This window comes from Amblyraja radiata, chromosome 8 (assembly GCF_010909765.2).
Source record: "Amblyraja radiata isolate CabotCenter1 chromosome 8, sAmbRad1.1.pri, whole genome shotgun sequence".
NCBI lineage: Eukaryota > Metazoa > Chordata > Chondrichthyes > Rajiformes > Rajidae > Amblyraja > Amblyraja radiata.
The window spans coordinates 24,840,941-24,856,466 of NC_045963.1; the positions used below are offsets into that span (position 1 = coordinate 24,840,941).

The 15,526-nt window shown below is 41.5% G+C and overlaps 1 protein-coding gene across 1 annotated transcript; it reads left to right on the plus strand.

The window, feature by feature from the left end:
- Positions 1 to 2,055: 2,055 nt before the first annotated feature.
- Positions 2,056 to 15,403, plus strand: LOC116975957 (T cell activation RhoGTPase activating protein). The gene is made up of 11 exons (XM_033025393.1): positions 2,056 to 2,164; positions 3,904 to 3,995; positions 5,473 to 5,550; positions 6,100 to 6,163; positions 7,561 to 7,698; positions 8,666 to 8,829; positions 9,772 to 9,933; positions 10,044 to 10,153; positions 11,288 to 11,477; positions 12,423 to 12,537; positions 13,921 to 15,403. Exons 2-11 carry the CDS (start codon positions 3,969 to 3,971, stop codon positions 15,270 to 15,272), a joined length of 2,400 nt encoding a protein of 799 aa, XP_032881284.1. The 5' UTR covers positions 2,056 to 2,164; positions 3,904 to 3,968; the 3' UTR covers positions 15,273 to 15,403.
- Positions 15,404 to 15,526: the final 123 nt, after the last annotated feature.

Genomic DNA, 15,526 nt, shown 5'->3' on the forward strand with positions numbered 1-15,526 from the left:
ACCATCTGTACTACTAAACTACTATGTCTGGTGATGTCATTGATTAAACACCCTGCGGCACTTAATCATGGTGAATATTTAGCGCCCTTCCTCATTTCGTGCCCAGCTGCACAATAACATGGCACATGTACCACGCCCATGCTGGCTGCTTACTGGTTTCCATGACACCCAAACAACCAGAAACCCATGTGTGGCTTAATTTGGCGGAGAGAGGATCCCTCCTTGTCAGATCCTGCCTGGATGGTCAGAATCTCACTCCCAACACACGCAAGGTTCAGATTTATTGTTGTCACATGTATAGTGGAAAGCTTAGCTTGCGTGCTATCCAATCAGAGCGGATAATATCTACACAAAAATACAATCAAGTCCAACTCCAGTACAATGGATAGAGCAAAGAGGAAGATACAGAGTGCAGAATATAGTTTATTTATTATTGTCACGTGTACCGAGGTACAGTGCAAAGCTTTTTGTTCCATGCTACCCAGTCAGCAGAAATACTATACATGATTACAATCACGCTGTCCACAGTGTACAGATAGAGGATAAAGGATATAATGCTTAGTGCAAGGTAAAGTCCGATTGACGATTGTTCGAAGGTTTCCAAAGATGGGCGGTAAGGATCGCTCTCTAATTAGTGAGTACGGTATAGTTCTCTGCATTGTAGCGCACCAGTTCCATAGACACAGTCCAATGTCCGCAATGAGGTAGAGGTCAAGAGTCAAAAGAGTTTTATTGTCATGTGTCCCAGATATGACAGTGAAATTCTTGCTTGCTGCAGCACAACAGAATATGTAAACATAATACGGAACAGGAGATAAAAGTTCAGTGTGTCTATATACCATAGACCATATATATATATATATATACAGTAAATAAACAGATAAAGTGCAATAGGCTGTTATCGTTCGGAGTTTGTTTGATGGCGCGTTTAATAGCCTGATGGCTGTGGGAAAGAAGCTGTTTCTGAACCTGGATGTTCCAGATCTCAAGCTCCTATACCTTCTTCCCGATGGCAGCGGAGAGATGAGTGTGTGGCCAGGATGTGGGCGTGGGTCTTTGATGATGCAGGCAGCCTTTTTGAGGCAGCAACTGCGATAGATCCCTTCGATGGTGGGGAGGTCAGAGCCGATGATGGACTGGGCAGTAGTCACAACTTTCTGCAATCTTTTCCGCTCCTAGATGTTCAAGTTACCGAACCAAGCCACGATGCACCTGTAGATGTTCGAGAGGGTCCTCCTTGACATACCGACTCTCCATAATCTTCTCAGGAAGTAGAGGCACTGATGTGCCTTCTTTACGATTGCATCAGTGCTGGCACCAGGAAAGATCTTCGGAAATATGCACGCCCAGGTGTATTGGACAGTACCGTAGCTTATGGAAGGATTGTTCAGAGGCCTGATAAAGAGTGGAAGAAGCTGTCCTGAGTCTGATGGTGCGTTGTTTCTTGCTCTGAGAATATCCCATAGCCCTTTATTGTGTAGATGACTTAGTTATTAGGTCCCAGCCGAGAGTATTTATGGTCATTTTTCACAAATGACCGAAATGACAACTTATTTTCACAGCTTTCCTTAATAGAGTTTGGACCTGCAAATAACAAGGTTATGACACCCGTGTTAAAACTGCAGCCGTGTTATTCTTTTAACTATAAGTTTTTAATGCAACGGGGCCAGGACATTTCTGGGAACTACTCCTATGTTTTTGCAAGGACTCCTCTCGAAGTCACTAGAGTGGGACAGCAGCAGCCTTGCAGAAATTTCCAGCCACCGTGTCAGTGAATTGACAGGCAGTACAAAGTATCAATGTAGTTTCTCAGAGGTGGTTTTTTGTTTCATCTTTGCTAGTTAATAACTGGCTCTTAAATACACAGTGCCATTACATCTCACTTTTTCCAGTCATCGTGGGAGAGAATGTCACAGGGTGCTGGCCTTATTTGGAAAGAGGAAGTTATTTTCTCGTCAAAACTGTGCAAACATGCCGTGATGCAATTTCCGTTCCCTGAGTGTTTCCACCTGCCTACAGCCTCTTTATATAGTGTGTGTGTGGAGTAGATGTGCTGATAAAATTGCTCTGCTCATTGGAGTTGTATATGTGTGGTTGGTAATGGCGCTCATTTTACATGCATTTCACCTGGAGTATTGATACTGTGGCACAGTAACCTTCACAGGTAAGCACATTTACATTCATTAAGTCCACAGTCATAGAATTATTATTTGATTAATATTGGAGTTTGAGGTATTAACTACAAGGAGTGTAATAAAAAGGAACTGCAGATGCCGGTTTATACCAAAGACAGACACAAAACGCTGGAGTAACTCAGCAGATCAGGCAGCATTTCTGGTGAACATGGATAGGTGACGTTTCAGATCGGGAAATAGTCTGAAGAAGGGTCCCAACCCAAAACGTCACCTATCCATGTTCTCCAGAGAACTATGAGAAGAGGTTGGACAGTCGGATTGTTTTCTCTGGAACATCAGAAGGAAGACCTGGTAGAATGGTATCAAATTATGAGAGGCGTAGACAGTCTGAACCTTGCTCACAGGGTGGAAATGTCAAAGACTAGAGCACACAGCTTGAAGGTGAGAGGGGCAAAATGTAAAGGAGATGTGCAGGCCCAAGTCTTTTTAAACAGAGAGTGGTGGGTGCCTGGAATACACTGCGGACTGGTGGTGTAGACAGATACGATGGTGGTGTTTAAGAGGCTTTTAGGTGGACACATGGATATGGAGGGATATGGATGAGATGAGATTAGTTTATCTTGGCATCATGTTGGGCATAGATATTGTGAACTGATGGACCTGTTCTTGTGCTGTACCTGTGCTGTTCCTGTGTTCTAAAACTAGAGATCATATGTTTAAGGCGAGAGGAGAAAAATGTAAAAGGCATCTGAGGGGCAATTTTATCACCCATAGTAGTGGGTATATGAAATGAGCTGCCAGAGGAAGCTGTACGATTTCAACATTTAAACAGTTACATGTATAGAAAATATTTAGAGCGGTGTGCGCCAAACGCAGACAAATGGGACTAGCTCAGATAGACAACATGTTCAGCATAGATTAGTTGGGACAGAAGGACTGCTTTCATGCTGCATGACTTTAACTCTGTAAAATAATTGTGGTACACAATTAGTTACTGCTGGCAGTCCTGCCCATTTGCAGATTAGTTACTTAACTAATGGTTGGAAAACACTCCAAGATCCTGGACCTTTCACTCTTTCCTCCCCAAACCTGCCTGCCTCTTCTACTTGCCCCTTTAAGTCCCTTCTTAATGCCTGCATCTTTGGTCAAGTTTTGGCCATCTGTCCTGATAGTTCTTTGGAAGATAGACACAAAATGCTGGAGTAACTCAGCGGGTCAGGCAGCATCACTGGAGAAAAAGAACACGTGACATTTCGGGTCAGAAACAAGTCAGAAAACTTCTTCAGACACAAAATGTTACCTATTCTTTTTCTCCAGAGATGCTGCCTGACCCACTGTGTTACTCAAGCATTTTGTGTCTACCGTTGGTATAAACTAGCATTTGTAGTTCCTTCCTACCAATATTTTTTGGCGTGTCTTGTTTATCAGATTTTATAATCTGTCCTGTAAAGTGGCCAAGGATGTTTAAAAGCGCCAACTAAATATTGTTTTTGCCGTTGTTGCTGAAATACCTTGATCATGTCCAAATGGTAAAGAAAACTTGACCAAGAGCTCCCTTATCCTTGAACCCATGAGTCCTCTATATTAATAGTCTCTACGTGGTGCATTTTAGCTGCCGAGGGGGTGGCGGGGAGCATGTATTTAGATAATAAAAAGCATGGGACCATGTACGTCAGCTTGTGTTTTATTCTTATGTACCATCATTTTGATTGAAAACAAATGGGTGTATGAAGCCTGAGGATGAAAGCTTTTGATTTCTTGTATTTAGGTGACCCAACAACAACAACAAAAAAAGAAAACAAAGACCTTAAATTTGCACTGCTGATTGGATTAATGAAGGTTTTAAGTAACTCTGTTCTGGTGAGTTGTAAATGTTTAAATAAATATAATCAGACTGTTAAATTGAATCAACTGACTTTCAGCCTTAGCTGCAGAGTTATCCTGCTGCAAATGTACGATATTTTCTTGGTAACTGAAGTAAAAGTGATTTTAGTGTATGCTTATGAAAGGGTCACACTGAACCAATGTAACAGGAAGAAGTAAATCTGAGTGGCTCATTTGGAAGATATGCCTTTGGCTCTAAAATAACAAACTAGAAGTTTTCTTACGGGTTAAGAAATCTATAGATGCCAGCTCGCTGCAATTTTCTGAAATGTAATTTTATCTGAAAAGCCAAACAAATATGGTCAACAATATAAATTCATAATGTACGCTGTGGGATTAAGATTGTATTGCTCCATTGTCATTACTGAGCTGAAAGACAGACATTTAGTGTGTGCGTGTGTCCGTGTACGTGTACACGTGGATTGTAGGTTCATAACTGGGTGTGTAAATCCACTTTTAGTATGTATTGGACATAGCAATGTGAACATGCATGTGCATTTATGTGGGGATAATAGTGCCTGCGTGTCATGATTTTAGTGTATGAGAGCGTAGCATTGTATTAGCTGTGTAATGGTGTGAATCCAGTAAAGTGTACTTGTGTAAATGGGAGTCATTATATCATGCATTGTATGTGGAAGCCAGAAATGTGAACTTGGAAGATTCTGGGGATAATCAGCAGATCAGGCAGCATCTGTGGAGAGAGAAATAGAGGTTGATAGTCTTTCACAGATATGTGGGACCTATATTGGTTTGTAATTTGGACATTTAATGGTGTATTATGTGAGAAGTAAGATTATGTGTGTTTGCACGTAGATGTAGTGTGGATGTATAACAAGGGTTTTAGATGTTTAATAATAGTGTATTATCATAGTATAGATGAATGTGTATTATACGTAGTGTAGATGTATAAAAAGGTTTATACATAGTGTAGATGTATGACAGTGTATTACACACAGTGTATATGTATGAGTGCAATACACATGGTGTATATGTATGATCGTATATTACACAACGTGCAGATGTATGATAATGTATTACACATAGTGGAGGTTGATGTATGATTAAATATATTTTAAAGGCCAATTGTAGAAAACCTTATCAGTCTAAGGAGGATGGTATAGTATGTTTCTGTTATTCCATGTGTTAATGTATGCAGGTATGATGGTGCATGTATGTGTGTGGCTGCGATTATAGATGGATCTTTAAGGATTGATCCCAACAAGTAGAGAAACATTGACTTTCCCACGTTTGTGCTACTTATAGGCTTGACACAGTAGCAGTGGGCCATGTGGGGCAGCCAGCAATGAGGCAAAGCCAGCTGCGTAGTGGGGAGATAGATATGAGGGGGTGGAAACAAAATTGAAAGTTAGCACCTGCCGTTTTCTAGTTTCTGGGTTTTCAGATGTATTTGAATGCATGCTTATTCGTGACTAAATTACTTTTATCTTCACAGTCTAAAACACTAACCGTAAGCAACATGGAACCACCTGGTGAGGTGATAAAGACACTACTAACAGAACCAGCAGAGCTGGTGAGTAATCAGTGGAATAAATGTAATAAATATCTCTTGCAGGGCCTGGAATGGACAGGCATTTGTCTATGATGAAAATAATTTAGATATTTTTAGTTAAGTTTATTATATTATTGTAACGTGTCCCGAGATATAGCGAAATACTTTTTTGTTGCGTGCTGTCCAGTCAGTGGAAAAACTGTACAAGGTCACAATTGAACCGTGTACAGATACTGAATAAAAGGAATAACATTTAGTGCCAGGTAAAGTCCGATTAAAGATAGTCCGAGGGTCTCCAATGAGATAGATGGTAGCTCAAGACCACTCTCTTATTATTTTGCAGCGGGGAATGGAAATATTGCCGGCAATATGCCTGGCTTGTAATTAGATCATTTTAGAATTTGTTTGATACATTTATGTTTTAGTAATGTTGATTAAACTTTGATGAATGAAACTGAGGTGTAAATGTAACTACATGTGAAAACAAGAGATTGGCGTTACTATTAAATGACTAGTTGTACTTGTGATGAGTCAGGCCAGTATCTCACTGCATCTTGTTTGTATTTTTAGAGAGATACTGAGAACCTCCAACTGGTGCTGTCAAACAGCAAGAACTTGGCTTCTTCCCTGATTGGTGAGTTTGAAAGTAAACCAGCGTATTCTCCCGCCAGATGTATGAGCCTGTGATTTAGCCAGTTACAAACAGACCGTCAAGAGCCTCCTCAACCTCTCCTTTAAGCTAACGTATCATTGAAATAGATTGATTGAAAGTTACAGCATGTAAACATGCCCTTCGGCCCACTGAGTCCATGCCAACTATCGATCACCCGTTAACATTATTTCCATGTTATCCCACTTTTGCATCCACTCCCTACACACTAGGGGCAATTTTCTTTACAGATGTGATTAACCTACAATCCCCGCACAACTTTGGGATGTGGGAGGAAACCGGAGCACCTTGAGGAAACCCACGTGGTCACAGGGAAAACTGTGAGACAGCACCCAAGGTCAGGATCGAACCTGGGTCTCTGGTGCTGTGAATCAACAGTCCTACACGCTGTGCCAGAATGCCGCCTCTTTTTTAATTAATTATTTTTAATCTATCAGTGAGAGTGGGTACTTGGTTACTGGCTTGAAAACAACTATCAAAGATAGACACTGAGTGCTGGAGTAACTCAATGAGTCAGGCAGCATCCCTGAACAACATTGATAGATGATGTTTCGGGTCGGGACCCTTCTTTCTTCCCGACCCGAATCGTCGCCTATCCATGTTCTGCAGAGATGCTGCTTGACCCATCGATTTACTCCAGTACTTTGCGGCATTGTTTTGTAAACCAGCATCTGCAGTTCCTTGTTTCGCTAAGAAAGAGTAGAATTTTAAATACAACATTGTACGTCTTTAGAGATTGGTATCTTTATCCTATAGTATGTTTTTGTTATTCCATTTGTTAATAGAAATTAACAAAGGAGAACAATGGAAATATTTTATACGTTTTTTAATATTTGGGGGTCGTACTTTCCCGAATCTATTCCCCATGTACTTTCCCCGTCTATTTTCTGTCTGTGCTTTTGCATGTATTTGGATGATGTAGACATACTTTCACATCTATTTTTTCATTTTACTTTCACATATTCAGATGCTTAGGCTTGTGGTCGAAATCCCCCTTCACGTGCAAATGCTACCAATTACATTAAGATCAGCTTCCTGGTTCCAATGCACAAGTTCCCATTTCAAACAGAAGCTGATTGGGCATGCATTTTAAAAATGAAGTGTCTTTTATTTGAATTTTTATTGCTATTGTTCATTTCCTCTCTAATGTGGTGAGAATTAGACATAATTAGCTTATCAGCAGATTTCTTTTCTAGGAAATGCTACATTCGAGCTAAGGCTGGCATGTGCACAGCTCTGTAGATTGTACCACAGATTGTTCCAAAATGCAGATGTGGGCAGAAGGAAAGAAAAAAAAAAAGAAACTTGTTCTTTTAGATTGTGGCATTGTATTCTAATCATACTTTTTATTGCCTTTGTAGATCATCAGTGTACATTCAGCACCAAGACAAACCAATTGCGCAAAGAACAGGCAAAGTGTGATTTGTCATCAGGCAACATGGAAAGAAAGCCTTTCAAGCCATCAGAGAAATCTTGCTGTCAAGTCCAACACTCTCAAGGTACCATCAGAGATGTAGAAACAAGGCATTGCAGATGCTGGTTTACAAAAGAAGACAGAGTGCTGGAGTAGCTCAGCGGGTCAGGCAGCATCTTAGGAGAAAATTGACATGTGACATTTCAGGTTAGGGCCCTTCTTCAGACTGGTAAAGTCTGAAGAACGATCTGACCCGAAACTCACCTATTCATATTCTCCTGAGATGCTGCCTGACCTGCTGAGCGACTCCAGCACTGTGTCACTCTTGAGGTACGTTGGGTGACGCTGCTTTTGAAAAGCAGAAGCAATTTTAAGAGGAGTTCTACCATTGCAAACATGTGGAAGTTTGATAAATACATGCATTGCAGAAATAAATTTGCAGCATTTTATTCTATACGATTGGTGGTTCAGAACAATTCTGTTTTAAGCTTCTTATGTAAGAAAGTACCTGGATTGAGCTTAATCTCCGGTTTTGAAATGGTAAACATTTACTGAGAGGCACAGCATCACTATGAGCTCCCCATAATCCATCCTGCCCTGTACCTTTCCTCAGGTTAGTTTGTATGTTGCCGTGCAGGTTGGAATAAAATTAATGGAGTGGCACAGAGGTAGTTGCTACCTTAAAACGCCAGAGACCTGGGTTTGATCCTGACTATGAGTGGTGTCTGTATGGAGTTTGCACATTCTCCCTGTGACCGCATTGGGATTCCTCTGGGTACTCCCGTTTCCTCCCACATTCCAAAGACGCACAGATTTGCAGGTTAATTGACTTCGGTAAAAATTGTTTTAAAAATTGTCCCAGTGTATAGGATAGTGCCAGTGTACTGAGATCGCTGGTTGGCATAGATTCGGTGGGCTGAAGGGCCTGTTTCCACATTGTATCTCTAAACGAAACTAAAATTGCTATTGAACTCAGTTGTTAAAATTACACCCTCCCTGTTATATTTCATTCACGGCTATGATGACATTTCCTTTTCTTTCATTTGAATCAGATGCCAGATTGAAGCACTGCAAGAAAAACAAACCAAAGGGAACGTGGCCTTTCCGTAAAAACTCAGCACGCAGTGAATCCCATTCTTCCAAGAATGACGGCCTTTTTGATCGGCCTCTTAAAGACGTTTGTGATCACAAAGATGTTCTCAGCAAGCCAATCCTGGTAAGTTGACAGTAACCCTCCCTCCCAAATTCTCATGCCAAGAACTGGGGCCCAGCATACATGAGGGGAAAAGATCAGGTAAATGCAGTCTTTTGACCAGAGTAGGGGAATCGAGAACCAGAGGATAGGTTTACGGTGAGAGGGGAAAGATTTAATAGGAACCTGTGGGGTAGCTTGTTTACACAAATGATGGTGGGTATATGGAATGAGCTGCCAGAAGAGATAGTTGAGGCAGGGACTATCATAATGTTTAAGAGACGTCTGGCCAGTTACATGGATAAGATAGGTTCAGAGGGCTATGGACCAATTACGGGCAGGTGGGACTAGTGTAGATGGGGCATGTTAGTCAGTGTGGGCAAGTTGGGCTGAATGGTTTGTTACCATGTGGTATGACTACTAAAGATTGGCACCAGCTACATATTCATAGAACAGTACAGTGTAGACGCAAGAGACTGTAGGTGCTGCAATCCTGCGTAGGACACAGTGCTGGAGTAACTCAGCATGTCAGGCAGCATCTCTAGAGTTCACGGATAAGGTTCAGGCCGGGATCCTTTCTTCTAACTCGGTGGAACAATACAGCAAAGGAACAGGTCCCATAGCCCACAATGTCCATGCCGAACATGATGCCAAGATAATCTAATCTCATCTTGCCTGCACATGGTTCAAATCTCTCCATTCTATGCAATTTTCAGGTTGGACTTTGTGTATCAGAAATGGTTCCACAGAGAAACAAAATTAATATGTTTAAAGTAATAGTGATAGTGGAACTGTTGTAAAGAATCGCTTTTCCCCTATGGACTGTTCCCCCATGTACTGTTTGCTTGGTTGCAAACATGGTTTTAGAGAGTCATGAGATTGAGAAATAGTCTATCGAAAGCTGCCTTTCTGAGCAAATAATTTCTTGTAATAATAGTTTCCTTTTCGTGTTGTGTTTTGCTCTAGGATATCCTGACTGTCCTGCTCCAGAAAGGACCCTCATCAGTTGGAATATTTCGAAAGTCGGCAAATGTAAAGACCTGCAAGGAACTAATTGAAAAACTAAACACGGGAAAGGAAGTGTTCTTGGAGGAGGAACCCGTCAACCAGTTGGCTGCTGTCTTCAAGGTAGAATAAATTCAAACTCTAAACAGGGTTTGCAGAGCTGGGAAGCGTTTGACGATTTAATATCAGTTACTTGCGGCCTCATTGACTAATTCTGAATGTGTCTAATGCAGAATTTCCTACGGAGAATCCCAAACAGCGTCCTGGCGACCGAACTATACGATAGCTGGATGGTGGCTATGGAAAAAGTGCCCTCTGAAGAAAGAATTGCAGAGATCAAACAGTGAGTATCATCCTGATGTATGCTGCACCTCTCAGTGAATGTTTACAGTTACAAAGGTTAGAAGTTAAAAGTTAGAAGGATGAGGGGACCCCCTCATTGAAACTTACCAAACAGTGAAAGGCCTAGATAGAGTGGATAAGGAGAGGATGTTTCCACTAATGGGAGAGTCAAGAACCAGAGGCCATAGCCTCAGAATAAAAGGAAGTACCTTTAGAAAGGAGATGAGGATGAATTTCTTGAGTCAGAGGGTGGTGAATCTGTGGAATACATTGCAACAGATGGCTGTGGAGGCCGCAAATGGATATTTTTAAGGCGGAGAGTGACAGATTCTTGATTAGTATTGGTGTCAGCGGTTATGGGGAGAAGGCATGAGAATGGGGTTGAGAGGGTAAGATAGATCAGCCTGATTGAATGGAGGAGTAGACTTGATGGGCTGAATGACCCAATTCTGCTCCTAGAACTTATGAACATGAACAAAACAGGAGCACTAACTCAATCCTCGGGTATTTTGTGTTCTAATAGTGAAATCATCTAGGGTCTACTAATTTGCTTCCCTTTTATCATTTGTTCATGTGTCTGTGATACCAAAATATATTTCAAGTCAATCTTGGCTGTCCATGAATATAACTGTAATGTTTCATGTTGTAATCATTATATTTTGTTGATTGGCATCAAATAAAACAGCAGCATGATATGCAATACAACTTAAAGAGACACTTTTAAAAAAAAGATCTTTGTAAGACCGGCATATTATCTGAATTGCAACAACCAAAACCAAAGACATCTGCTAAATTTTAAAATATTTCCAAAAATAAGCAACAGCATTATAGATAACGGCTCATTATTTTCTTGAAGAAATCACACAATCACTAAAGCCGTTGTGTGTGTTGACCATGATACAAATGTAGATGTCATTCTGCACATTCTTTCTCCTGATACCAAATGTTCTACCTAACTCTTAAAATCATCATTAAGATGACTTTGTTCAGAGCAGCTGAAAGTCCATTGCTGGGGGATTTCCTGCCAAAAAAAAAAAAGTTTAGAGAACTCGTGTCTTGGAGGAAGTACTGAATTGAGTAATGAAGAAATTGTAACGGTAACTAATATAACAGGAACTTTTTACTTTTGCTTTAGGCTACTGGCAAAACTTCCAACCCACAACTGCCTCCTACTTCGCTATGTGTTTTGTCTGCTCCACTACATTAATAAGCACTCGGAGGTGAACAGGATGGATGCCTACAATCTTGCTATTTGCATTGGCCCAAATATGCTCTGGCCCAACAAACCTCCACTGGATGCACTGCAGAAAGAAGTAACTGCAAAGGTAAATAAATACACCTTGCATGCTGTTAACCTCTCTGGATAGAACATAGAACAGTACAGCACAGTAACAGGCCCATTGGCCCACAATGATCATGCTCAATATGATCCAAGTTCAACTGATCTCATCTGCCTGTACATATCCTTATATTCCCTACCATTTCCATGTGTCTATCTAAAAGCCTCTTAAATGGCACTATCGTATCTGCCTCCACCACCACCCATGACAATGCATTCCAAGCTCCCACCACTCTGTGTAAAAAAACTTGATCCGCACATCTCCATTAAACCTCCCCACTCTCAACTTATAGCTTTGTTTTTTGGTGTTGGAAATTTCCACCCTGGGAGGAATGGTTCGGATTGTCTACCCTATCTATGCCTCTCATGATTTTGTAAACTTCTATCAAGTCTCCCCTCAACGTCAGACGTTCCAGAGAAAACCTCTGACGTTCCAGAGAAAGGTGGAGAAGATTTTGAGATTAGCAAATAGTGAAAGGCATGGATAGAGTGAATGTGGAGAGGTTGGTTCCACTAGTGGGAGAGTCTAGGACCAGAGGGCACAGCCTCAGAATAAAAGGATGTACCTTTAGAAAGGAGATGAGGAGGAATTTATTTAGTCAGAGGGTGGTGAGTCTGTGCAATTCTTTGCCATAGACGGCTGTGGAGGCCAAGTCAATTGATATTTTTAAGGCAGAGATTGACAGATTTTTGATTAGTAAGGGTGTCAGGGGTTATGGGGAGAAAGCAGGAGAATGGGGTTGAGAGGGAAAGATAGATCAGCCACGATTGAATGGCGCAGTAGACGTGATGGGCCAAATGGCCTAATTCTGTTCCTGTAACATATGATCTTATGAACAGAAAAAATACAATTTGAAAGTTTGTAACATTTATTCTGAATATTGATTCTGACGCAACTATCACGCAGTGATCAAATCCATTTTCACTACAGGTTGTGTCTCTGACGCAGTTTCTGATCGAGAACTGTTGCTCGATATTTGGTAATGAGACAACCACACTTCTGGGTGAACCAGCACAAGGGCTATCTGAAAACACCGACAACCTGGGTAAGTAGAACATGCATCTGCATCACATTTAAAATGAACTTGCATTTATATACTTCAAGATCTTACAAGTAGTTTACAACCAATGAGTTACATCAAGGGTAGCTATTAACATGCATTGGGCAAACCTCACAGTCAGACTTTACAGAGAAAACAATGATTTTGCTTCCCAATGCAGAAATGTTAGCTAGTTATTTGGACTACACCTCCTCCCATCTTGCCTCTTGCAAGGACTCCTCTTTCAAAGAAATGCTTTTATTTTTCTTTGATCAATGCTTATATATTGTTTAAATTCCCTCAGACACTGTTCAATATCTCACTCCTTATTCACATTGTAACATGGATTCATTATCCCCACTCAATTGTTAACCTAGGCTGTATGCTCAAGGCCTGAAGAACAATTTTGTTTCATGGCCATATGACTCATGATCAGATATAGGAAGATAGCATTCAAGAGAGATAGAAGGCAAAAAGTTCTGGATTAACTCAGCGTGTCAGGCAGCTTCTCAGTGAGAACATGGATAGGTAGCATTTTTCACACACATAGAGTGGTGAATCTCTGGAACTCTCTGCCACAGAAGGTAGTTGAGGCCAGTTCATTGGCTATATTTAAGAGGGAGTTAGATGTGACCCTTGTGGCTAAAGGGATCAGGGGGTATGGAGAGAAGGCAGGTACAGGATACTGAGTTGGGTGATCAGCCATGATCATATTGAATGGCGGTGCAGGCTCGAAGGGCTGAATGGCCTACTCCTGCAACTATTTTCTATGAATCTATGTGATGTTTTGAGTCTGGACCCTTCTTCAGACTGATTGTTGTGGGGCGGAACTGGAAGAGAGGAGGGATTGGACAAAGCCAAGAAATAATGGGGTAGATAGTCAATCTTCTGTATCAACAACAAGAGGTTTAAGGCGAAAGGAAGAAGTTCAGAGGATTTGAGGGGAAATTGTTATTTTACATGGAGTGGCTGATATCTGGAATTTACCAGTGGAGGTGGTGAAAGCAGATTTAATGATCAGGTGATGGGATTAATACAGATGGGCACAGTGTGGACATGGTTTCAGTGCCGTAGATTCTGCCTCAGAATAGTTAACCCTGCAAACAAGTTTACGTCACTGACCTTACATTTATGCTATCAAAAGTGATATAAAAAAGCTGCACGCTATTCAGTCTGGAGAACAGTCTCTTGCTTGACTGTTCTCCTTATCTGACAAGTTATTGCAAATAATAAAGAAGTGAACTGTCACTCGCGTCTCGTGTGAATTTATCTGACGCCCTCCTGATCAAGGATGTGTTGTCTCTACTCCGGCCGGCTATGTGGGCTTTGAGGTGACGGGTGAGTCCAATGTGGGTACCGTGACTGAAGTGATTGTCACTTTCTTTACAGACATGTCCCCATCTCACCAAAACGACTCTGCCTACGACAGCACTGACCAGGATGACTGGAAAGAGGGAGAGAATGAAAAATGGCAAAGAGCAAACTCCAGCTCTTGCCGACTGTCGATGAGCCAGGAAATGCTGAGGATGGCGAGAAGGCAGGACTGTCAAACAGACGTAACCGCTAGGGCCACAGCTTCTTGTAGCAATGAATCAATTGATGGCAGAGCAACCTTTGGACCAAACGTAACAGCCCATCCATCCGGACTTGCAACTGGACAGCGAACCATGAGGGTTAATAGACGCAGCTCTGAGCCGACATTAGCTGTTGCCTTCAACCCGAGAAAGATCAACGGGCAGGGATTACTTGCAAGAAGCCATGATGATTGTTCAGTACCGTTTGACGTGGATTTCAATCAGCATCAAATGAACAAACAGGTATCTGAGGAAAGCTTTACGAGACATGTCATTCACACCAGGCCGGGCAACTTTAATGTCAGTTCACACTCTGAGCTTTCTACTGCCTCCTCTTCAAAGGCTTCTTCAGTTTCTTCTCTGGCTAGCTCATGTTCAAACATGTCAGAGAACTCTGTTTTTATTTGCTCCCCGCTTGTTTCCCCTACTTGTTGTCAGGAGAATTATGTCTTTCCAGACCATTCAACTAAACTTCAAACTAATGCAATGCCAGACTCAAATAGTTATGTTAAAAGCACTAAAGAAAGAGCCAAGAAACCTCTAACAAAGACTTACAGCTGGGGCCCATCGAGGACACTTCATACAAACCAAGAATCATTCAAGGATAACACGCTGAGAGAGAAGGTGCCGACCTGTCAGACGGTCCCTGAGGCCCAAGTTGAAGACAGTGGAACTGCCAGATTCAGGGCTCGCTTCATGTCTGTAGATGAAGTGTTTCAACAGGTTGACAGTAAAAAACGCCGCAGCCCCCCTTCTTATACTCAAGCTATTGAAGAAAGTTATCCATCTATTCCTTCAACGAAGCAAATGACAGTGAGAAACATGAAAAGTCAGTTGCAGCGGAAAGAACACATGAGATTTGGTGGCAAGTTAGTCGCCGGACAGAGAGACAGACCTTGTTCGTTAACAGACGAGCTGCTCTATCCTTCACATGAACATCAGCTTGATCTTGATTCCTGTGATGAACAAACCACAGTTTTTTATCAGTCTCAAGCTCTGCACAATTGTTCTGAGCATATTGTGCATCTTACAAGACCTGAAAAAGCACAATGTTACAGAGGGAGAGCTATGTCAGAGTCTGCAGGCAGAAGCACGCATCAAATGTGGTCCACTCAAGCCTTTGTGGGCTACAAAGACTTTCAGCATGCTAAAGAGTCTTATGTGTAACATTTGCACAAACTATAATCCATGTTGTTAATATTCTGTTAATGCACTAGGACAACATAAAAGCTGTTATGTTCCATGATGTCTTCCGTTATGGTTGTATATAGTCTAATGGAATAAAATAGAACCATTAAGTAACATTGCCTCTGAGATTTTCTGATTGGGGATTCGTATAGTTCAGTGGTGCAATTGTAGCTTCATGGAGCCAGAGTCCCTGGTTCAATCTTGTCCTTGGATGCTGTCTATGCGGAGTTTGC